This window comes from Mercenaria mercenaria, unplaced genomic scaffold (genome assembly GCF_021730395.1).
Source record: "Mercenaria mercenaria strain notata unplaced genomic scaffold, MADL_Memer_1 contig_1081, whole genome shotgun sequence".
Lineage (NCBI taxonomy): Eukaryota > Metazoa > Mollusca > Bivalvia > Venerida > Veneridae > Mercenaria > Mercenaria mercenaria.
In genome coordinates, this window is record NW_026459053.1 from 23,050 (window position 1) to 48,101 (window position 25,052).

Here is a 25,052-nt window from a genome sequence, read left to right on the forward strand (position 1 = left end):
GTATTTGTTCTCTGTAAAAATAAGTAGTAAACATTTTCAATAAATGCATCCGTTTCATCAAACTTGCTGCAGTTTGGTTGAACGAGACAAGACTGGATTGCTGTTATGACATTTGTCTTGTACACATCGCAACGGCACAAATCTGCCACCATACATATACATGTAAGACAGCGGTCCCTCCATAATGAAGTCAATGGAAATTTGATAATCCATCAAGGCAAACAGCCTACCTTAATAATATCTATATGAAGATCCTTTGGAAGCATAGAATGCAACCAAGCAAAATAATAGCACACTGTTTTTGATAGTCTGTTCACGAGAGGTAATGGAAAGTTACAACACCCCTCATACCCACTAACATGTGTTAAGTGGAACTCTATTACATAGATATTGAATGAACTCCATGATCCCAAAGGACCAGAAAATATAGCAACAATGAATCTGATGTTCAGTGATGAAAAAAGCCAGTGTTAAGTTTCTTTGACATTGCAAACTATGTGTAAAACTATACTTTTGGGACAAGATAAAAAAAGGGGATAAACACATGGAATACTTAATCGAGCTTTTATCAAAAAATGTACAGCCTGAGGACAGCTAAATAATAATTTATGAGATGTTCTTGCTTCATTTTTGCAGGTTCTCCTTCTTGGCATAACAATTCAGTTGGAATCTTCTAAGTGGCTCAGTATACACTGTACTTTAAATTAAGCTATACCTGTACCGAAATGTTGTTTAAGATAACGATTCTAAAATCAATTTTCAAAAAGGAAAACATTTATAATGTTTTTTGAAATTCATTTTTTCACTTTTTGAAATAACTTTGTGTTATTTACTTGAATTTGTAATGCTTTTCTTCACAACCCTATATAGTCAAAGACAATAGAAACTTTACCTTTAAAAAACATACAACTGTAATATATACAAGCTATCATAACTTACTTTATTCTGTCAATCTAAAAGAAGACAGACTATCTGCATTATAAAACAGACTTCATACTAGTTGAATCAGTTTCCTGTTTCAGTCAAAGTGATGAAAAATATATACCAAACAATCATTTTTTTCTCACATCTTGTAATTACTGAATTCTTATATTTTTCAAGTAAATTCGGAAGTACTGTTACTTCTCTTTCTGTATTAAACTATGCAAGATTCAACAATACTTTAACCTTTACCCTGCAATATTTCTGAAATGGACTAGACCATCATTCAATTTGGGCAATACCATTTAATATTCGAAGGGGTTTTCACTGAAAATTTACTGACTCAATAGAGAACAGTGCAGACCAAGATCAGCCTACACATCTGCACTGGTCACAAAGGCAGGATCAATTGCTGCCAGCAGGCTAAAGGTTAATATACATATATAGTGGTCACTGTGCTTTTAATCAAAAGTTATAATTTCACATAAGAATTATGGGACCAAACAAATTAACTTTCATAAAGCCTTAGTTACAAACTGACTAAAAAGAAACGTAATACAAAAGTACATCACTTTCAATAGCACTATATACACTTTAAACATGTTCAAATGAACAATTTACTACCAAATCTGTATGATAAATGCCTTATATAATAATGTAAAAATATATAAAATGATTATTTACAATAATGATAATGTCTATGCCTTTGTACACAATGGAATTTACAACATATGTATGTATTTACAAAAAAAAAAAAAAAGAATGAACGCTTTGCATCATAATTATGCACATCTGCTCAAGGAAGTACATTCTATGAACAGGAAAGTCCTTAGCTCCGTTAGTTCAATTTCTCATTTAGTCATATACTTGAATAAATTGCAACAAATATATAAATGCTTAATATCTATAAAATGAACTGATGTTTCTTATTTCATGAAACTTTGAGAAATGATCCATGCCATGAGAAAACCATCATACTGGCTTTCCTCGCAGTCTGGTCTGGATCCATGCTGTTTGCTAACAGTTTCTCTAATTGCAATAGACTTTGAAACTGCTGAAAATGTAATCATGATAAGTTATTCTGAAAATGTAAATATGATAAATTACTCTTAAAGAATTATTCTAATTTTAGTCGCAACTGAAAATGTTTGTTCCTTGTAGTTCATACGTGGAACAAGCTTTTCTTTGTAATTACCGTACAATAGCTTCAAATCAAATAATTCAGAAGCAAAAAAGTAATTTAAGGCAGACTAAAAATAAGCAGTTTATGTTATGGGAATAGTTCAGGCAAACAAAAAAAATAAACAAATTCCGAAAAGCATGATTGGTTGTTTACACAGTGATTCGAAAAGTAGTACCATCATGCTGATAAATATTTGTGACTAAACTGAATTCGGGTAAGTGAAAAAATAGTCCAATTTAAACTTGTGTGTCGCTAAAGTTTCCCTTTTGCAGTCTTTGATGACTTAATTATCTAAAACAATTTGGTACATGAAAACAAGAGTGTCACAAATAAAAGTCTTATCAGTGATTTTGTTTTCACAGGAACAATCAAAAACTAAAATTCTATAACTGCTGAACTGCAGAAGAACAATGGTGTATCTAGCACATCAATAAAGAGAAAAATCTTGGAAGTTCAAGGTCATGCTTTGAAGGGATGAAAACAATGTCTTATTGCACATCTAAAGACTTACAACTATAGTAGCAAAGCTGCCTTGAAGCAAATGGCCTATCCTAGAAAGATGCTGCAAACAAATGTGTAACAAGATTCATCCTAAGTTTTCAGATCTGCATAATCAACAGTTATGCTTAGAGTTACATAACGGCAATTCTTCCTAACACTCATTCTCAGGATGCTTTTAGTCTGCATTTGCAGATGTTTAAAGCAGTAACTAGAATTAGAGAAAACCAGTCATTTCCTTTCATACACTTTAAATGTATGATCAACATCTACTCAGCACAAACTTAAATTGTTCTTCTGGATGATCTAGTAAGACATCGGCCCAAAGTTTCTTTACAGAGCTGTCTCATTGGATCTTCTGTTTTCATCAGAGTCTTGTGCACCTTCACCCCTTGCCTGTTCCATACACTCATCACGCACACGAACTAGAAGTCTCTGCAGTTCTCGATTGGTTGGTGCCAGTTTCAGGGCTTCCTTCAAATCATCCATGGCAGATGTATACATTCTACAAATAGGTAATGTTGCAAATGTTAGTTCAGCTGTAGTTTCTAGACAAGAGAAAAAATTCACTTTCCCTAATTCTTTTTGTGGAACAGCTATTTTCAAGGTAGCAATTTTCCAGTAGTGCATTATACATTAATCATCATCTAAAGATTGACAACCAAAATAATTTACACCGTTTAATATCTAAACCTGAAGTTTTCGTATTTCCAAATTGATGAATAAACTAATGCTCTGCCATGAAGTAAAATAGTATCATGTGCAAAAGCTTTCTCAAATGTAATATGCATGTACAATGTACTTGATGAAACTTAGAAAACACTGTACTTATATTATCTAAATATTTTTGTTTGCACAAGTATAACAAACCTAAACTGGATGGCTCTCGCATATTCAATATTAACAACAATAAAACTTTTTTGCTAGTGACTTAGAAAATAAGCACACAAAATCTCACCTGTGATCCCTCTTTGCCCTGGCACGAGCGTATTAAGCTTCAAAACATTTTGGTTTTAATTGCAATGCCTTCGTGGCCAGTTCTATTGCACCCTCACAGTCCTGTAACAGATTCAACAAATAAGTATCCGGTAATCAACACCGATATGCATAAAATATAAGTACCCGGTAATCAATACCGATATGCATAAAATATAATGTTACACCTGCTAACAGTGATTTCTCCTGTGGGGCTTCAGTTCTTTATTACTGTGAAATAGTTTATTTTCGTGGGCATGAAATTTTGCGGTTTGGGACTAAAAAGCTATTTCATGGAAATTTATAATTCATTGATACCAATTTATATTGAAGGAACAAAACCCCTGAAAAATTGTCCTCCATCAATATAAATGATTTTACAGTATTCTCAATTAACTTGCAATGAGTTAAAACCACCAACAAAAACATTACACCAGATTTGAATGTCTGCTAATACTAAATTCTAGACTGACAAATAGATCAACGTTTAAAACCAAGATGTAAGAAACAATCCCTTGTACAAGAAAAATACTATCAATAATACAACACTTACATTCATTTTTCTCTTGCATCGAGATAGATTCAGCACCAAGTTCAACTTCACTTCATTAAATGTCTTGTAATCATCACCAAAATCCTCCTGAGGAAATTTCTTCAAGGCATACTGGTAACGCTGAGCTGCCTCTTTTGTGCGATTTTTCTGGAAAAATGTTATCGAAATATTTTATCATACCCGATTTATTTCAAAACTAATCTATTACTGCATTTTAGAGACATAATTAAAGAAAAGGAACTTGGTCTATTCCAAAACTTGTTTGCTTGTATACAAAAGAAAAAAATCATATCATTTGCATTTTCATTTAAAATCTTGCTTCAATTTCATTGAGACACAACTACTTTCATTATACAGTACAGCAGGTTGATGCTCTGGTAAGAATAACTTACGAAATAAACTACCTTTGTAAAATGGTATTTGCTCTTTAGAGCTTACAAACTGCAAATCACTTACCCTATACAAGACATTTCCATCCTTCATCAACTTATTAAGCAGCAGCAATATCACATCTGGCTTTCCGGCAGCAAATGCCCACGTCATCTGACCTAGTTTTGCTCCTTTACGCAAGAAACTTACAACAACGGCTGTATTTCTGCGATCGATGGCATGGTCTAATGCTCGCATCCCGTTCAGATCAGCATGCTCAATCTGGGCACCTTGATCTATCAAATACTGAACCTGCAACAACAACATGTAGTTTCTAAGAATGTTCTAGTTTGGTACTTCCAAACTGATGTAAAATTTTGCTGCTGAGGAAACAAATACTAATACATTGTACATAAATGACTTGTTATTCAATAGGCATTTTAGTAAAGTTTATGGTAGAATGGTAGTAATAACAGGAAAGTGCTGATATGTGTTTTGATCAAACAAAAGATTTCTTGAGACACTAAGTTTCAACATGTCCTTCCCACGAACATTGTATACCTAAGTTAACATTCAAAATACTTGAAGAGGCATTTTTTTCCAAATTAAGTAGCCAACAATTTTTGTACAAATATACTTACCACTTGTGCATCTCCGTGGAGGGCAGCCAGCTGTAATGGACTTCTTCCACATCTATCTGCATGATGAAGGTGTGAGCCACGATCCAGCAATGACTGTATAATATGTAGGTGACCTTTCAAGCAACCCCAGCACAATGCAGTCAGACCCTCCTTGTCCGTCTTGTGGATTGAAGCTCCTGTTAAAAAACAGATATGGCAACTTATGACTTTAATCATTCAAATTCGAACAGTAAAAGTTTGAAAAAAAAAAACAACTGCAAAATAATGTATATCAAATCTGCAGCTCACCTGTTTGTCTTCTTACAATGATCCAGTATATACTGTTTGAGAATCTATCAAACCTCTTGAAGTTTACTGACATATTTAAAATTGCTTATCACAAGAAAAACTCTTTCTTTGTAGACATTTATTTACAATTTCATACTTGGATATTGAGTAAAAACCTGTTCTAAAAGTTCCATTAATTCATATTTTGCTAGTAAAATGCAGAACATAAGTTTAGTTGTTTACCTCTTGACAACAGCATCTCCAGGACTCTAATATGCCCTTTGTAAGCTGCAATCATTAATGGAGTACGGCAATGTTTATCTGTCTGCTCAATCGAAAAACCTAAAAACAGCAGGAGATCAACAAGTTCCCATTTTCCCGCCTCCACTGCACACAGTAAAGGGCTTAATGACTTCAGATTGGTTGTTTCAGGGCTAGCTTCTCGGTCCAACAACCACCTCACAATTTCTTTACGTCCATTCAAACATGCCGCCGTAAGCGCTGCAAAATAAAGCAGTTTGTCACTTGTAGCGGATAACACGGTGAACATTACTGTGAACACCAAACTCCAAACTGCTTCAAAACTAAACAACTATTAAATACTGAAGTTGAAAAAAAGAAGAGTTTTATTCCTCTACTGACTTATCAAAATAAATTACAATTTGCTGGTTACAAATGAGTACTTACGTGTTTCTCCTAACAAAGTGTCAACCACATCAAGACCGAAACTTTCACGTATATTCCTGTTACAGTGAAGTAGGTATTCACAGATCTGTAAAAAATATGGATAATAAAAATCAAGTAGGAAACATACAGATCATTTCGTTTAAGCTGGACAGCTGGAACAATATTTAGTATAAGAATAAACTGGTTTTGCCACACGTTCAACTAAACTGGTATGTTATGGTATGGTAGCTAAAACGTATTTGTGTATCATTATGTCTCACACTGGAACAATTATGGTCATACTGCAAATTCCTAGCTTTTACTACTTAATTTATTTATTTGTGTTTTACGGCGCACCAACACAGTGTAGGTTATATGGCGCCAAACAGGACTACAAATTTTCGTTCCACATCTCATTTACATCGAAATAAAAACATGAGGTATGGAATCAAAATTTGCATACCTGCTGGAATCACAGAGATACTGCAAAACCAAGTGTTAAGACCCTATTAGTCGCCTCTTACGATCATGCAAGGGTAGGGCAGTGGTTCCAATTCTTTTCATACACAGATCGTCCCACTACCACATGGGGCTTTGACTGCTTAAAGAAGATCCTAGCTGACTTAGGCAATGTCACGCACCAGGGTAGAACCAATGGGATTTCGCGATCCCATTCTTGTGTGACACTTACTGTACTAACTACCCTTGGAAATATTACTGATTTAATTTAATAAAAGTTTGAATACCAGCACTCCAGCTAACATGAGATGTATAAATTTTAGTAACTCACCCCTTTGTGTCCCTTTGCAGCAGCTACAATGAATGACTGCTGCATTGCTTCAACCTTGGTCACCTGACCCTCGTACACTGACCAATCACACTGCAGTAAATAAACCAGCGTGTCCAGGTGGCCGTTTACAGCAGCATGGATACATGCGCACTGACCACTGTTGTCCACATGATTTATCTAGAAATATTTAATATAAAATCATTACAACTTTCCTATTTGTGCTACAGGCAATCATATATACTGGAATAAATCACTACTTTTCTTAAAACCCCTTAGTATCAAAATGTTTTGTCCGAAGGAAAAGCCGGTGAACTGGTGAAGATCCAGACTTTATAAGAACAAGGCAGTCTGAAAGACAGCTAAATCCCCCGCCACTGCTATGGATAGTGAAAGGGTAAAACCTTTGATTTTAGCTGTGACCTTGACCTTGAACTGACATGGCTGACTCATGAATTCTGCACAACGTCTTGATGAGTTGATCATTTGACCAAAGTTTCATGAAAATCCTTCAAGGGGTTTAGGAGATACAGAGCTGAAACCTTTGACCTTCAGCTGTGACCTTGACCTTGAGTTGATATGGCTGACTCATGAGTTCTTGATGAGGTGATCATTTGACCCAAGATTGATGAAAATCCTTCAAGGGGTTAAGGAGATAGAGTGGACACCAAATGGAAGGCTCAAACCTTCGACCCTCAGTTGTGACCTTGACCTTCAGCTGGCATGGTTGACTCATAATTTCTGCACATCGTTCTGATGAGGTAATCATTTGACCCAAGTTTTATAAAATTCCTTCAAGGGGTTTAGGAGATATAGAGCGGATACGAAATGGAAGGCTCAAACCTTTGACCTTCAATTGTGACTTTGACCTTGAGCCGACATGGCTGACTTATAAGTTCTGCACATCGCCTTGATGAGGTGATCGTTTGACCCAAGTTTGATGAAAATCCTTCAAGGGGTTTAGGAGATATAGAGCAGACACAAAATGGAAGGTTCAAACCTTTGACCCTAAGTTGTGACCTTGACCTTGAGCCGGCATGACTGACTCATGGGTTATGCACATTGTCTTGATGAGGTGATCATTTGACCCAAGTTTTATAAAATTCCTTCAAGGGGTTTAAGAGATATAGAGCGGACACAAAATGGAAGGCTCAAACCTTTGACCTTGAGTTGTGACCTTGACCTTGAGCCGGCATGGCTGACTTATGGCTTCTGCATATTGTCTTGATGAGGTGATCATTTGACCCAAGTTTTATAAAATTCCTTCAAGGGGTTTAGGAGGTATAGAGCGGGCACAAAATGGCAGGCTCAAACCTTTGACCTTGAGTTGTGACCTTGACCTTGAACCGACAAGGCTGACTCATGGGTTCTGCACATCGTCTTGATGAGGTGATCATTTGACCCAAGTTTCATGAAAATCCTTCAAGGGATTTAGGAGATATGGACCGGACACGATTTTGTTACGGACGGAAGGACGGACGGACGGAGGGACAGACGCAAACCATTCCTATAATCCCTCCGCCACGGCGGGGGATTAAAAAGTAATTTCAATTATGCCAAGTGGTATCTCAAAAAAGTGTCCAATAATTTGATGTAAAATGTAAAGCACCTCCCATTACCCCACCCACAACATGCCAACAGTGAGTCTAGACAGTCTGCAAATCTTTTTTCCCTAATCTATGAAAAGCTATCATTAGAATTCAGGAAAAACAGATTTGTTTGGAAGCACGAATGATTAATAGATTTCTGTCACTCGAGTATAGAGAAAATTAAGATAAACGAATTGCAGACTAAAACCCAAGGGATTTGGTCCAGATTTTACAAGATCTTATCCATCAAATAAATGCAGACCAAAGGAAATCTGATTCCTGGAATTTAAATCAGATGACAGAACATTTTAAGCTTTTGTTATTGCTAAGTTTGACAGCAGACTGTTTTCTAGTCCTCTTTCTCGGCATGACAATTCAGTAGGAATATTCTAAGCAGCTTAGTATAGCTAAACCTATACTGAAATGTTGATGAAGATACATGATTCTAAAATCCATTTTCAAAAAGGAAAACAACATGTTTAATGTTTTTAGAAATCTATTTTTTCACTTTTTGAAATAACTGTGTTATTTACTTGAATTTGTAATGCTTTTCTTCACAACCCTATACAGTCACTGACATTAGAAACTTTACCTTTAAAAACATACAACTGTAATATATATACAAGCTATCATAACTTACTTTATTTTGTCAATCTAAAAAACGACAGACTATCTGGATAAAAAACTGATTTCATACTAGTTAATCAGTTCCCGTATCAGTCACAGTGTCGAAAAATATATATCCAACAATTTCCTACAAAAAAGCATTTGTTTTCTCACATGTTGCAATTACTGAATTCTTACATTTTCAAGTAACATCGAAAGAACTGTTACTTCTCTTTCTGTATTCAACTAGTATGCAAGATTCAACAATGCTTTAAATGAATATATATATATAGTGATCAATGTGCTTTTAATTAAAAGTTAATAATCTGCCATAAGAATTTTAACACTTACAAATTAACTTTCATAAAGCCTTAAGTTACAAACTGACTAAAAAGAAACGTCACTTTCAATAGCACTATATACACTTAAAACATGTTTAATAGCAATGAACCATTTACTACCAAATCTGTCAGATAAAAGCCTTATATAATATGTAAAAATATATAAAATGATTATTTACAAGAATGATAATGTCTATGTCTTTGTACACAATGGAATTTACAACATATGTATATATTTACAAAGAAAATGGACGCTTTGCACCATAATTAAGCACATCTGGTCAAGGAAATACATTCTATGAACTATCTCTATTAGTGCATCAATTTCTCATTTAGTCATATACTAGAATAAATTGCAACAAATACATGAATGCTTAATATCTATATAATGAACTGATGTGTCTGATTTCATGAAAACTTTAAGAAAGGTGTAATCCTGATAAATTACTCTAGTATGATGTAAATGTGAAAAACTACCCTTGAAAATGTAAACATGATAAACTGCTCTTCAGATGTAATCATGATAAATTACTTTGTAATATGTAATAATGATAAATTACTCTGAAAAGAATAATTCTAATTTTAGCTGCAATTAAAAATGTTTGTTCCTTGCAGTCAATATTTGGAAATGTGGAACAAGCTTCTCTTTGCAATTCTAAAAACTAGTACCATACAATAGCTTCAAATAAAAAAAATTCAGAAGCAAAAAAGTAATTTAAGGCAGACTAAAAATAAGCAGTTTATGTTATGGGAATACCGTAGTTCAAGCAAACAACAAAAAAAAAAACCCACAGAAAAGCATATTTTACAAATTCCGAAAAGCATGATTGGATGTCTACGGATTCGAAAAGTTGTATCCTCGAGCCGATAGATATTTGTGACTAAACTGAATTCTGGTAAGTGAAAAAATATAGTTCAATTTAAACTTGTGTGCCGTTAAAGTTTCCCTTTTGCAGTCTTGATGACTTACCTTAAAAAATTTGGTACATGAAAAACAGACTGCCACCAATTAAAGTCTTATCCATGTTTTTGTTTTCACAGCAACAATGAAAAACTAAAATTTTATAACAGCTAAATTGCAGGAGAACAATGGTGTATCTAGCATATCAATAAAGGGAAAAATCTTGGAAGTTCAAGGTCATGCTTTGAAGGGATGGAAAAAAATGTCTTATTGCACATCTAAAGACTAATAAATAGTAGCAAAGCTGCCTTGAAGCAAATAGCCTATTCAAGAAAGATGCTGCAAACAAATGTGTAACAACACTCATTCTAAGTTAGCTTTCATATCTGCACAGTCAACAGTTATGCTTAGAGTTACATTTTCAGTTTGCTTTTAGTCTGCATTTGCAGATGTTAGATACGCAGTAACTAGAATTAGAGAAAACCAGTTGCTTTCTTTCATACACTTTAAATGTGTGATCAACTGCTATTCAACACAAACTTAAATTGTTCTTCTGGATATTCTAATAAGATATCAGCCTCAAGTTTCTTTACAGAGCTGTCTCATTGGATCTTCTGTTTTCATCAGAATCTTGTGCACCTTCACCCCTTGCCTGTTCCATACACTCATCACGCACACGAACTAGAAGTCTCTGCAGTTCCCGATTGGTTGGTGCCAGTTTCAGGGCTTCATTCAAATCATCCATGGCAGATGCATACATTCTACAAATAGGTAATGTTGCAAATGTTAGTTCAGCTGCAGTCTCTAGACAAGAACAAGAGGACCATGATGGTCCTGAATCGCTCACCTCTTCCCACATGACCCAGTTTTGAGTATGACGTCGTTTTTTCTATTATTTGACATAGTGACCTAGTTTTTGAGCTCATGTGACCCAGTTTTAAACTTGATCTAGATATTATCAAGATAAAAATGCTGACCAATTTTCATGAAGATCCATTGAAAAATATGGTCTCTAGAGAGGTCACAAGGTTTTTCTATTATTTGACCTATTGACCTAGTTTTCGAAGGTACGTGACCCTGTTATTGAACTTTACCTAGATATCATTAAGGTGAACATTCTCACTAATTTTCATGAAGATCTCATGAAAAATATGGCCTCTAGAGAGGTCACAAGGTTTTTCGATTTTTATACCTACTGGCCTAGTTTTTGACTGCACGTGACCCAGTTTCTAAACTGACCTAGATATCATCAAGGTGAACATTCAGATCAATTTTTATGAAGATCCATTGAAAAATATGGCCTCTAGAGAGGTCAAAAGATTTTTCTAATTTTAGACCTACTGACCTAGTTTTTGACTGCAGTTGACCAAATTTCAAACTTGACCTGATATCATCAAGATGAACATTCAGACCAACTTTCATACAGATCCCATGAAAAGTAAGGCCTCTAGAGAGATCACAAGGTTTTTTTATTATTTGACCTACTGACCTAGTTTTTTAAGGCGCGTGACCCATTTCAAACTTGACCTAGATATCATCAAGGTGAACATTCTGACCAATTTTCATGAAGATCCATTCAAGGGTATGGCCTCTAGAGAGGTCACAAGGTTTTTCTATTTCAAGACCTACTGACCTAGTTTTTGATCGCAGTTGACCCAGTTTCAAACTTGACCTATATATCATCAAGAACAACATTCAGACCGACTTTCATACAGATCCCATGAAAAATATGGCCTCTAGAGAGGTCACAACGTTTTTTCATTATTTGACCTACATTTGACCTACTGACCTACTTTTTGATGGCACGTGACCCACTTTCAAAACTGACCTAGACACCATCAAGATGAACATTCTGACCAATTTTTATGGAGATCCATTCACAAGTATGGCCTCTAGAGAGGTCACAAGGTTTTTCTATTTTTAGACCTACTGACCTAGTTTTTGATCGCACATGACCCTGTTTCGAACTTGACCTAGATATCATCAAGATGAACATTCAGACCAACTTTCATACAGATCCCATGAAATATATGGCCTTTAGAGAGGTCATAAGGTTTTTTTATTATTTGACCTACTGACCTAGTTTTTGACGGCACGTGACTCACTTTCGAACTTGACCTAGATATCTTCAAGATGAACATTCTGACTAATTTTCATGAAGATCTCTTGAAATATATGGCCTCTAGAGAGGTCACAAGGTTTTTCTATTTTTAGACCTACTGACCTAGTTTTTGACCGCACGTGACCCAGTTTCAAACTTGACCTAGATATCATCAAGATGAACATTCAGAGCAACTTTCATACAGATTCCATGAAAAAATGGCCTTTAGAGAGGTCACAAGGTTTTTTTGTATTATTTGACCTACTGACCTAGTTTTTGACGGCACGTGACCCAGTTTAGAAACTGACCTAGATATCATCAAGGTGAACGTTCTGACTAATTTTCATGAAGATCTTGTGAAATATATGGCCTCTAGAGAGGTCACAAGGTTTTTCTATTTTTAGACCTGCTGACCTAGTTTTTGAAGGCACGTGACCCAGTTCCAAACTTGACCTAGATATCATCAAGGTGAAACTTCTGACCAAAGTTCATGAAGATCTTCTGAAATATATGGCCTCTAGAGAGGTCACAAGGTTTTTCTATTTTTAGACCTACGGACCTAGTTTTTGACGGCACGTGACCCAGTTTCGAACTTAACCTAGATGTTATCAAGATGAACATTCTGACCAACTTTCATGAAGATCCCTCAAAAAATATGACCTCTAGAGTGGTCACAAGCAAAAGTTTACGGACGCACGGACTGACGGACGGACTTACGACGGACGACGGACACCGCGCGATCACAAAAGCTCACCTTGTCACTTTGTGACAGGTGAGCTAAAAAACTTCAGTTTTCCTAATTCTTCTTGTGGAATTAGCTATTTTCAAGGTAGCTATTTCCCAATACTGCATTATACATTATTTATGATCTAAAGATTGACAACCAAGATAATTTAAACAGTTTAATATCTAAACCTGAAGTTTTGTATTTCCATATTGATGAATAAACTTACGCTTAGTATCTTGTGCAAAATATTTCTCAAATGTATTATGCATGTAGAATGAACTTGATATAACTTGGAAAACACAGTACATATATTATCTAAATCTTACTGTTTGCACAACCATAACAAACCTAATTGGAAGGCTGTAGCATATTCAATAATAACAGCAATAAAGCTGACATCAAGACTGTTTTTTGCTAGTAACTTAGAAAACAAGCACATTAAATCTCACCTGTGATCCCTCTTTGCCCTGGCACGAGCATAGTAAGCCTCAAAACATTTTGGTTTTAATTCCAATGCCTTGGTGGCCAGTTCTATTGCACCCTCACAGTCCTGAAATAGATTGAACAAATAACTAATCAACACTGAAATGCATAAAACATAGTATTACACCTGCTAGCAGCCATCCCTTTTCTTGTGGGACTTTGGGTTGGTCACTACTGTGAAATCATATTTCCATGGGCATGAAATTTTGTGGGTTGGGCCCTAACAGCTATTTTGTGGGGAATTATAATTCATTTTTATTAAATTTTTATTTGTTCACTGGGCTTGAGTTTTGTGGACTGATGAAACAAAATCCCTGAAAATGTGTCCTCCATCAATAAAAATGATTGAGAGTATTCTCAATTAACTTGCAATGAATTAAAACTACCAACAACAAAAAAATTATACCAGATTGGAATGTCTTTGCCGATACTAAATTCTAGACTGATAAATAGGACAACCTTTAAAATTAAGCTGTAAGAAACAATCCCTTGTATAAGAAAAATACTATCAATAATACAACACTTACATTCATTTTTCTCTTGCATCGAGATAGATTCAGCATCAAGTTCAACTTCACTTCCTTAAATGTCTTGTAATCATCGCCGAAATCCTCCTGAGGAAATTTCTTCAAGGCATACTGGTAACGCTGAGCTGCCTCTTTTGTGCGATTTTTCTGGAAAAAAGTTATCAACATATTTTATCATGCCAGATTCATTTCAAAATATTTTTATTACTGCATTTAAAGTCATATTCAAAGGAAAGGGAACCAGTATTTTTGAATGAGCACATCTTGTTTGCTTGTATACAAAAGAAAATCCTTTCCTTAGCATTTTCTTTGAAAAATCTTGCTTTACTCTCACCAAGAGATTATTACTTTCACTATACAGTACAGCAGTTCGCTGCTCTGAAAAGATAAATTTACAAAGAAACTGCTCTGAAACGATAAATTTACAAAGAAACTGGTCAATTTGGAAAGAAAATGTCTACTTTTGTAAGATGGCATTTGCTGTTCAGAGATTATGACATTGTATTGTGGATCACTTACCCTATACAAGACATTTCCATCTTCCATCAACTTGTTAAGGAGCAGCAACATGACATCTGCCTTTCCCGCAGCAACTGCCCACGTCATCTGACCTAGTTTTGCTCCTTTACGCAAGAAACATACAACAACGGCTGTATTTCTGCGATCGATGGCACGGTCTAATGCTCGCATCCCGTTCAGATCAGCATGCTCAATCTGGGCACCTTGATCTATCAAATACTGAACCTGCAACAACAACATGTAGTTTCTAAGAATGTTTTAGTTTGGTACTTCCAAACTGATGTAAAGGTTTGCTGCTGAGGAAACTAATTCTAGTACATAAATGACTTGTTATTCAATAGACATTTTAAATAAAGTTTATGTTATTGGACAATTTGTAATAATTAACATTATATATAGGAAAGTGTTGATACATGTTTTGATCAAACAAAGATTTCTTGAGCTACAAAGTTTCAACATGTCCTTACCTGAAACACTGTTTACCTAAGTTAACATTCAAAATATTAGAAGAGGCATTTTTTTATATTTTCCAATGTAGCAGCCCAAAATATTTGTAAAATACACTTACCACTTGTGCATCTCCGTGGAAGGCAGCCAGCTGTAATGGACTTCTACCACATCTATCTGCATGATGAAGGTGTGAGCCCCGATCCAGCAATGACTGTATAATATGTAGGTGACCTTTCAAGCAACCCCAGCATAGTGCAGTCAAGCCCTCCTTGTCTGTCTTGTGGATTGAAGCTCCTGTTAAAAAATAGATATGGCCAGTTATGACTTTTATCATTTAAATTAAAAACAATAAAGGTTGGGAAAAAAATTTGCAAAATATTCTGCAAAATAATGTAAATCTGCATATCACCTGTTTATCTTCTTACAATGATCCAGTCTATATTTTTGAGAATCTATCAAACCTCCTGAAGTTTATCGACATGTTTAAAATTGCTTCTTAGAATTGTTTCAATTTCATACTTATAACTTGAGTAGAAATCTGTTCTAAAGTTTTTATTAATTCATGTTTTGCTAGTAAAATGCAACGCAAGTTTAGTTTTTTACCTCTTGACAATAGCATCTCTAAGACCCCAATATGCCCTTTGTATGCTGCAATCATTAACGGAGTACGGCCATGTTTATCTGTCTGCTCAATGGAAGAACCTAAAGACAGCAGAAGATCGACAAGTTCCCACTTTCCAGCCTCAACTGCACACAGTAAAGGGCTAAATGACTTCAGATTGGTTGTTTCGGGACTGGCTCCTCGATCCAACAACCACATCACAATCTCTTTACGTCCATTCAAACATGCCGCCGTAAGCGCTGCAAAATAAAGGAATTTGTCACTTATAGCAAAATACACGGTGAACATTACTGTGAACACCAAATTCCACACTACTTCAAAACTAAACAATTAAATACTGAAGTTGAAAAAACAAGAGATGTCACTAATGGTGACAAATGCCCCCGCATCACCTTGACCTTTGACCTGGTGATCCCAAAGTCAGCAGGGGTGGTGTACTCAATAAGTACTATCAGCATGTGAAGTTTGAAGGTCATGGGTGCAGTGGTTCGCATGTAAAGTGCCTTCATGCAAAAAGTTAACGTTGGCCCCTGTGACCTTGACCTTTGACCTGGTGACCCCAAAGTCAGAAAGGCTGGTGTACTCATAAAATACTATCAGCATGTAAAGTTTGAAGGTCCTGGGTGAAGTGGTTCGCGAGTAAAGTGCCTTCATGCAAAAAGTTAATGTTGGCCAGTGTGACATTGACCTTTGACCTGGTGACCCCAAAGTCAGTAGGAGTGGTGTACTCAATAAGTACTATCAGCATGTGCAGTTTGAAAGTCCTGGGTGCAGTGGTTCGCGAGTAAAGTGCCTTCATGCAAAAATATAACGTTGGCCCCTGTGACCTTGACCTTTGACCTGGTGACCCCAAAGTCAGTAGGAATGGCGTACTCAATAAGTACTATCAGCACGTGAAGTTTGAAGATCCTGGATGAAGTGGTTCGTGAATAAAGTGCCTTCATGCAAAAAGTTAACGTTGGCCCCTGTGACCTTGACCTTTGACCTGGTGACCCCAAGGTCAGTGGGGGTGGTGTACTCAATAAGTACTATCAGCATGTGAAGTTTGAAGGTCCTGGGTGCAGTGGTTCGCGAGTAAAGTGCCTTCATGCAAAAAGTTAACATTGGCCCCTGTGACCTTGACCTTTGACCTGGTGACCCCAAAGTCAGTAGGAGTGGTGTACTCAATAAGTACTATCAGCATATGAAGTTTGAAGGTCCTGGGTGCAGTGGTTCGCGAGTAAAGTGCCTTCATGCAAAAAGTTAACGTTGTGACAGACGAACTAACTAACTAACGAACGAACGGACGGACAGTTGAAAACTAATATGCCTCCCTTCGGGGCATAAAAAGAGTTTTATTCCTCTAATGACTTATCAAAATAAATTACAATTTGTTGGCTACAAATCAGTACTTACGTGTTTCTCCTAACAAGGTGTCAACCACATCAAGACCGAAACCTTCACGTATATTCCTGTTACAGTGAAGTAGGTATTCACAGATCTGTAAAACATTTGGAGGATAACACTAGAGTCAGAAACATACAGGTCATTTCATTCAAACTTTACAGCATGGAACAATATTTAGCATAAGATTTAATAAGTTTTTGCCACATGTTCCACTAAACTGATATGTTATGGTATGGTAGCTAAAACATATTTATGTGTTATTATTGTCAAGTATTGTTGGACTCACATTGAAGCAATTATGGTCATACTGCAAAGTCCTAGCTTTTAATGCTTTAAGGAAGATTCTAGGTGCCTCGGGCATTGTCAGGCACCGGGGTAGAACCAATGGGATTTCGTGATCCCATTCTTGTGTGACACTTACTGTACTAACTACCCTTGGAAATATTGATTTAATTGTAATAAAAGTTTGAATACCAGCACTTCAACTACCATGAGATGTATTAATTTTAGTAACTCACCCCTTTGTGTCCCATTGCAGCAGCTACAATGAACGACTGCTGCATTGCTTCAACCTTGGTCACCTGACCCTCGTACACTGACCAATCACATTGCAGTAAATAAACCAGTGTGTCCAGGTGGCCGTTTACAGCAGCATGGATACATGCACACTGACCATTGTTGTCCACATGATTTATCTAGAAATACAAATAATATTAAATCATTACAACTTTTATGCATTACAACTTTCCTATTTGTGCTTCAGTCAATCATATAACTGGAATAAAACACTCTTAAAACCCCTTAGTATCAAAATTGTTTGGTCCGAAGGCAAAACTGGTAAACTTTAGATCCAGGCTTATTAAGAAAAAGTTATTTCATCTATGCCAAGTTGTATCTCAAACTAGATGCCCACAGGCAACATGCTGAGCCCACGCTTTGACCCCTAACTATGACCTTGACCTTTGAGATAGAGTCCATCTCATTGAGTTAAACATTCATGTCAAACATAAACAAGATTCCTCAATGCATGTCAAAGTTATGGGCCGGGTAAGATCTGACATGACCTTTGACTTCAAACTGTGACCTTGACCTTTGAGATAGGAACCTAGGGTTTGCACATGATACTCCGTCTCACTGAGGTTAAAATTCAAGCCAAATATAAACTAGATTGCTCCATGCATGCGGACAAACAAATCCAGATGGACAGACGGACGGACGCACACACATACACCGAACATCCATTTGGATAACTATGTCTTCGCTTCCACAAGCGGGCTCAGCAAAAAGTGTCCAATAATTTGATGTAAAATGTAAAGCACCTCCCATTACCCAACCCACATCATGTCGACAGTTAAGTCTAGACAGTCTGCAAATCTTTTTTTCCCCTGATCATAGAAAGGCTATCATTAGAATTCAGGAAAAGCTGATTTGTTTGGAAGCATGAATGATTAATAGAATTCTGTCACTTGAGTATAGAGCAAATTAAGATAAACGAATTGCAGACTGAAACCCAAGGGATTTGGTCAGGATTTTACAAGATCTTATCCATCACAAAAATACAGACCAAAAGAAATCTGATTCCTGGATGACGGAACATTTTAAGCTTTTGTTTTTGCTAAGTTTGACAGCAGACTGCTTGCGACTAGATGATAAGATAACAGCATTCTAAGCAACTATCACATTTTAGCTTTTGTATATTTTACAGTTAGTCTACATTGTTTTTACTATTGCAGTGACGTTGTTTCTATAACCGCTTCTTAATACAAAGAGGCAGCCATTACAGGAAGGGTTAAAATTTATTGCATAAAGAAGTTTTAAGTTAAGAAATGAACCTACAGTCAAACTGCAAATTAATTTTCAATCTTACCCTTGCATGCCTCAGATACAGCATCTTGAGAATATCTGCATGTCCGTTAGCTGCAGCGTAACATAGCGCCGACATTCCAGTGTCGGATACGGCGTCAACATTGGCGTTAAACTCGAGAAGCAGAGACACCATGTCTGTGAGACCTTCCTTGGCAGCAATACAAAGTATTGGAGAATTATCCTCATACACGGTTCTCGTATTAGGATTGGCACCTGAGAGGAGTATCAGTCGACTGACCTGGAAACATATAATAACATGTAGATTTATTCCTTTTGTCACATTTACAGTACTTATACATCACCACAACAAGGACATATTCAAACCGAGCCTGCAACATTTTCGTTTTTGTCGTGTTGAGCGACCTGCGAAGTTTCCACTTTTTCTATTTTATCTACATACAAGTGTCAAGATATCACAGAAAATGTATTTACTATTTTGTGAATCAAGTGCACTTATATCATAAAGGCTATTCTGTCAAGAATTACAACTCTTTAAAAATTTCACTTAGCTTTAAGTGATAAATGGAATATGATCAAGACATTACAGAAATATGGAACAGACAGGGGAAAACCCTTTTCCTTAAATATATTATGGGATAATGCTTAATGTGTGCAGTATGAAATTCTTACCTTCACATCTGGAGAGTACAGATTACGCAATGAGACTAGAGCGGCACTAAGGTTGTCTGCGCTGAGAGCGACCCAGAATGCCTGCATATCACGTGAAGAGTACCCTCGCTGCTTACTGATGTTCTTGTATATATGAGCCTTTAGAATGTGGTGGCCCAGTTCTATAGTTTTCTCAGAGTTCAGTGGGGCTACAACGCGAGATAAATGGAATGCAAGAAGGGCGTGTCCATGCCTGAAATAGTACATTAGCATATCGGACTTTTGAAATTTTATCAAACGTTACAGAAGCAGGCACAAAAAAAACCCATAACAAACACGATGAAATATATCAGTAATAAAACAGCTTTCAACTTTTTAAATTTTCCTGAATAAAACAACAAATCCTGTATCTTTTCTATATTACAGAAAAATATTGTCCTGGCTGAATTGGTGCTTGAAGTGTAGCTTCTGCTATATTTTCCCACCGTAGTTTCAATTAAGCGGGCTGTGACTTTGTGTGTCTCTAAGTATGTGCTATGCTGAATTTCAAAGGATTCTTCTACTTGCAATAAGAATCCAATATTTTTACATTCAAAATATAAAGAGTTACATTTTTGTCATTGTGCTGGTAAACTGTTACGAATAAAATTCAATTCATTCATATTCAAAATATGAAGAACAAATGTTTGTCAGTTGTGCAGGTAAACTTATAAAATTCAATTTACTCACCTTAAATCACAGAGAAACTTTGTACTGTTATCTGCATCCTCTCGTCGTATAAGCCAATCTCGGAACGCAGGATGGAAGAACACAAAAGTACTGTCACGTCTTTGGTACAAGAGACCCGACAATAACCCTAATCTTTGTTGAAAATCTTCCCATGTTACATATCTGTCTGTAAATCCTGAATTCAAAGCCTGGAATATTTGTTCTAAAGTCAATGGATAAAGGGAAGCCAGGCATATGCCAAGAATTGGTGAAATTTTTTCGAAAGATCTCACACTTGGAAATCTTATGTTAAATTGTAAGAGAAACACTTCCGATAAAGTCACCGGTAAAATCTTATAATTTGAACCTTTTAGCACTACTTGTCCACGTCCTATTAAGTCTAACGTTTGCTTGCAAAATAAGAAAGACCCGTGACTGAGACCCTGAACATACGAAGCGAAATTTACTGGCGTAGATGCATCAAATGTTTTCAAGGCCATATTGCGTTTAATTTGAACGCACGATTGCACTCGATGAATCACATATTCTTGTAGATCTCTCACCAGCATTTCATTGCCTTCTACTTTGTCAATATAAATCCTTGGAAACGGCAAATTATATGTAATTTCGATCATATTTGTATGTACACTTAGCATCAATTTCAGCCATCTTGGAAATTTACCGATATGGCGTACAATAAACGAAGCGATAGTATCTCCATAGTCAGGTTTATGAAATTCTGCTTCATTTAATCCATCCACAACAAACACACACGTTTCGGTGTCCATTTTACCGCTTTGTGTTAACTGTTCAAGAGGTTCTAAAACCCCCTTAATGAATGAGTTAGATGGGTCCTGCACACACTGTTTCAAACTCAACACATGCTGTAACTGTGGGTCCTGTAGTAACAGTTCCCGGTAAGCGTACAACTGTGGAGCAAGCGCGAGGAACGCTGCAACACTGTGAACAAACTCTGGCACCATGCAGGTCACATTTACGTCTGCTTGGCAATAATGATAAGCCACAACTTGTGACCCAAGTGTTCGCAAAGCATCATAGTTCAGACTATTATTTGAACCACTCTTATTCTGTTGTTTATTTAGTGTTGATGTTTGACTACCAACATCCGGTATTCTATCATCTTTTCTGTCTGTGGGAGCTGAAAAAATACATTTTTGAATTAGTAATGGTGGCATGGGGACTGTATATAAATTTGCAGTTTTTTTAAACAAAGTTCTTTCTTTACCAAAATATATAAAGATTAAAGACTACATACATTTTTTAATAAATCTAAGGCTTAGAGAAGTTTTAGTGGTTAATGCCTTGCTTGAGATCATTCTTTGACATTTTTCAAAACAAGTACTATAAGAATCAAATTCCATAATGTTTGTATTACCTCGGACCAGACCTGTTTTGCCATCGCCAAAACAACTGTGTGCCACCAACTGTTCTGTAATGGCGGTTTTCCCACTACCCATACCGCCAGCAATAATTACTCCGGACGGCTCGTCAAATTTTGTATGTTCTCCATTCAGTGACTGGAACATTGTTAAAATTAGCTTTTATTTCAATTAGGCTTCTATCATCCGTTTTATACTGCAGTGGACAATTTGTAAAATGAGAAAACAATTAATCTTTTCTGAAATACCGTCACAAGAAAAGTAAGATCGTGTAACAATCATTTTATTAGAACCTTAATTAATCTCTCTGTCAATAAAAATCAAAATCTATCAAACAGTTCAGCAGATTGTTTTCATAACAATTAAATTTATTGTACTACATCAGCTGTAAAGAAGTCTGTGTGCAAATGTATATCGCAAAAGCGTGTCACTGTCAGGGTACAGGGCGGGATACCACTCGACGTGAAACTTGGAAGGAAAATTGGTGGAAGCAAATTTAGTCTGTAAACTGACGTCGGACTGATAATTGTGGTCGTATTAGTGGATCACCTAGTGTTCGCATTTCTGGACAAGCCACCATTGGAGTATAATACAATTAAATTATTCCATTCTTTGAAAACGATTTGTTAGCGAGATGGTCTTAATTTTGCAGTGCTCGTAAGTAGAGATTCTACTGTATTACATTTTGTACATAGTGTGTCTTGTATATTCAAAGGATATTCTGTGAATAAATTACCAGCTTCTCATTAATACTAAAATCACAGAACAATTATCCATAGCAAAACGATGATTTTTCTTTTAATTTGATATCCTGTTAAAACACAAATAAAATCCTACTTGGTCAATGCCTTTGAAGATCCATTCTCGTCCAATGAACATCGCCGTACCTTCTGCGTGGGGTATCTCAAAATTAATAGGTTTCAGATGGAGCTGCGGTGGTCTAATTGGTGTTATACGCACTGAAAAGACATAGGTATATTTTCTGTTAATACTTGAAAACACCTGAAGAAAATTGCATAGAATGCAAAATTTTCTTGTATCCTGAACAGGATTCAACAAAAAGATTAAATGGCAACCAATTACAGTGAACATGCACTTATAATTGATTACACAAGTGCAAACTGCAAACTTAAATTTTCAAGCTGACAGTAAGTGTAAAATTATCATGTGTAAATCCTGAATTGCTGTAACATTTATTGCTTTAATTTCCTTTTACATGGTTGATTTTATTACTCTGTAATTCTTTACATAATAAAGCATACACTGTTAACTGTTGGACAGACTTACATCTAGAATCACCAGAATATCCTATTGTAGAGCGCCGAAGTTTAGACTTCCTGCCAAAGAGGTTCAAATCTTCTATAGCACCAGCTGTGGGTACTGAATAAAAGTAACATTAGTTATAAAGAAACTTTACATTCGGGAGTAAAAAAACATTCAAAAGACACTAATATTGATGAAATTTCTTACTTCAAACAACATCTGTTATGAAAAGGTAACGCCTTTCTCTTTAAGCAACAACATTATTCGACTATCTTTCAAAATCAAACATGCTAACTGGTAAATCACACCACGACTGAGAGACACTTTCAAAATTGCACTTTAATGTTAGTTGTACTAACTGTAGGAGCTTTTACTATAACATTTTGTAAAAAATACAGTTGTTTAAGCCTTACTTGTTATTGATTGGGGCCTAGTTTCTGTGGCATGTGGACTTATACTGTGTCCTGTACTTGTACTTATCATGGACCCAAGGCTGTCTGTACTGTAAGCAGAGTGTAGACTGCTGTAGCCTTGGTCACTTCCTACAGATGCTGGAATGATAACAAAATGTACTTAATTGATTAAATTTAGCGTTATTATTACACACAAACATGAAGCTGTATTGTTATATGTCTGGCTGTATTATTACATGTCTGGCTGTATTATTACATGTCTGGGTGTTGTAACATGCGAGGCTGTATTGCTATTTGTTATGCTGTTTCTACAGACAGTTCTTAAAACAAGTTATCATCTCTTACATCATGCTTCCCTTGTTTTACAACAATTCATCTGCTAATCTAGTTTTAATTCATGTGATCAGTTACAAATTTATGCTAGATTTTAAGAAGACAAACATTCTAACCAAATATCAAGTATAAAATATTGCCCTTTAAGTGTTAAAAAGGTATTAACAAGATTTCACTAAGTGACCTAGTTTTTGTCCTAAACTTACCCTAGATTTCACAGGGACAAGCATTTTGACAAATATTTATGAAGATCAAGTATAGAATATGACCTCTATAGAATTTACCAGATTTTTCTACGATTTAACGTAGTGACCCATTTTTTCATCTCAATTAACTTTATTTTGAACTTGACCTAGATTTCATAGGCATACATTCTGACAACGATAAATGATGTTCCAATAGACATTGTTACCTCTCGAGTGTTAACAAGGGCTTGATCAATCAACCTAGTGACCTAGTTCTTGACCTGAGGTTACCATAGAATTTGAAGGTACAAACGTTCTGTCATAGACTTATGAAGATCAAGCGGAATATGCAGACTGTATAGTGTTAACAATGTTTTATACGATTTAAACTAGTAACCTTATTTTTCACCTTTTGTAACTTTATTTTAAACTTCACGTATGTTTCACAGACAAAGATTTATGGTGATCAAGTAGAAAATGTAACCTTTAGAGTTATAAAAAGGGTTTTCTATGGTTTGAACTTGTAATCAGGTAGCCCGGTTCTCGACTTCACCTAGAATTTATAGAGAAAAACATTGTGACAAAGTTTTAGGAAGATCAAGAACAAAATGTCGCATGTCTAGACAAAAAAGGGATTTTCTCATTTATTTAATTTAGTGCCCTGGTTTTTGACCTTAACCTCTACACTGTGAAGTAAAGATAATTCTTTCTCTTTTAACAAAATTAGTTTGACCTAAAATTGTGTATAAATATGATAAAAAATATAAAACAGGTAGGAAATTATGGCTTTAGAGCTGGGCTAGTTTTTGTCTTCACTTTTCCCAATTTCAGTGCTGTCCTATTTAATTAAGACAAACATTCTGACAAAGTTTAAAATATATCAGTTTAATAAGTCAGCATCTGAAGTGTGACCGAGTTAAGACCCCCGATGGTACAGTTTCAAACTTGCAAACTACATATTTAAGACAATCATTCCGACCCGGTTAAATGCAGGCCAGGTTGAAAATATCTCTGGAGCGAGACAAGTTTTCTCTATGATTTGACCAAGTAAATTTATTTCTAACCTCAGTTGACACAGTTTCACCTAAATGATCTACATTTGATGAAGGCAAACATTCTGACCACTTTTCTTTAGATCAGTTAAAATGTGACCTCTTAGCGTT

The 25,052-nt window shown here is 35.8% G+C and overlaps 2 protein-coding genes across 3 annotated transcripts; both read right to left on the reverse strand.

The window, feature by feature from the left end:
- Nucleotides 1-3,592: 3,592 nt before the first annotated feature.
- Nucleotides 3,593-9,918, reverse strand: LOC128551428 (protein TANC2-like). The gene is made up of 8 exons (XM_053532280.1): nt 9,874-9,918; nt 6,864-7,040; nt 6,095-6,179; nt 5,651-5,908; nt 5,141-5,316; nt 4,587-4,811; nt 4,131-4,277; nt 3,593-3,661 (listed from the first exon to the last, which is right to left on the reverse strand). Exons 1-8 carry the CDS (start codon nt 9,916-9,918, stop codon nt 3,593-3,595), a joined length of 1,182 nt encoding a protein of 393 aa, XP_053388255.1.
- LOC128551429 (protein TANC2-like) lies at nt 8,959-23,072 on the reverse strand. 2 transcript variants are annotated; one of them, XM_053532282.1, is made up of 14 exons: nt 22,983-23,072; nt 22,533-22,654; nt 21,692-21,833; nt 20,317-21,445; nt 19,609-19,840; nt 18,980-19,216; nt 17,631-17,807; nt 17,122-17,206; nt 15,708-15,965; nt 15,223-15,398; nt 14,655-14,879; nt 14,136-14,282; nt 13,575-13,675; nt 8,959-11,058 (listed from the first exon to the last, which is right to left on the reverse strand). In XM_053532282.1, the coding sequence occupies exons 2-14, from the start codon at nt 22,572-22,574 to the stop codon at nt 10,887-10,889; spliced, it is 3,123 nt and encodes a 1,040-aa protein (XP_053388257.1). In that variant the 5' UTR covers nt 22,575-22,654; nt 22,983-23,072; the 3' UTR covers nt 8,959-10,886. The 2 variants fall into 2 exon arrangements, with proteins under 2 accessions (XP_053388257.1, XP_053388256.1); XM_053532281.1 differs by having other exon boundaries at nt 20,317-21,454.
- Between the last annotated feature and the right edge of the window lie 1,980 nt (nt 23,073-25,052).

Bases quoted from the DNA above. Each gene is read 5' to 3' on its own strand.
- LOC128551428 (XM_053532280.1), bottom strand. From the start codon at position 9,918: ATGATTACATCTGAAGAGCAGTTTATCATGTTTACATTTTCAAGG. The intron at 4,812-5,140 runs GTAAGTATATTT...TTGTTGTTGCAG, and splicing joins TCCACGGAGATGCACAAGTG to GTTCAGTATTTGATAGATCA. The intron at 3,662-4,130 runs GTAAGTGTTGTA...AATCTGTTACAG, and splicing joins GATGCAAGAGAAAAATGAAT to GACTGTGAGGGTGCAATAGA.
- LOC128551429 (XM_053532281.1), bottom strand. From the start codon at position 22,574: ATGTTCATTGGACGAGAATGGATCTTCAAAGGCATTGACCAA. The intron at 21,455-21,691 runs GTAATACAAACA...GTATTTTTTCAG, and splicing joins CAAAACAGGTCTGGTCCGAG to CTCCCACAGACAGAAAAGAT. The intron at 11,059-13,574 runs GTGAGATTTAAT...ACCTATTTGTAG, and splicing joins AGGGCAAAGAGGGATCACAG to AATGTATGCATCTGCCATGG.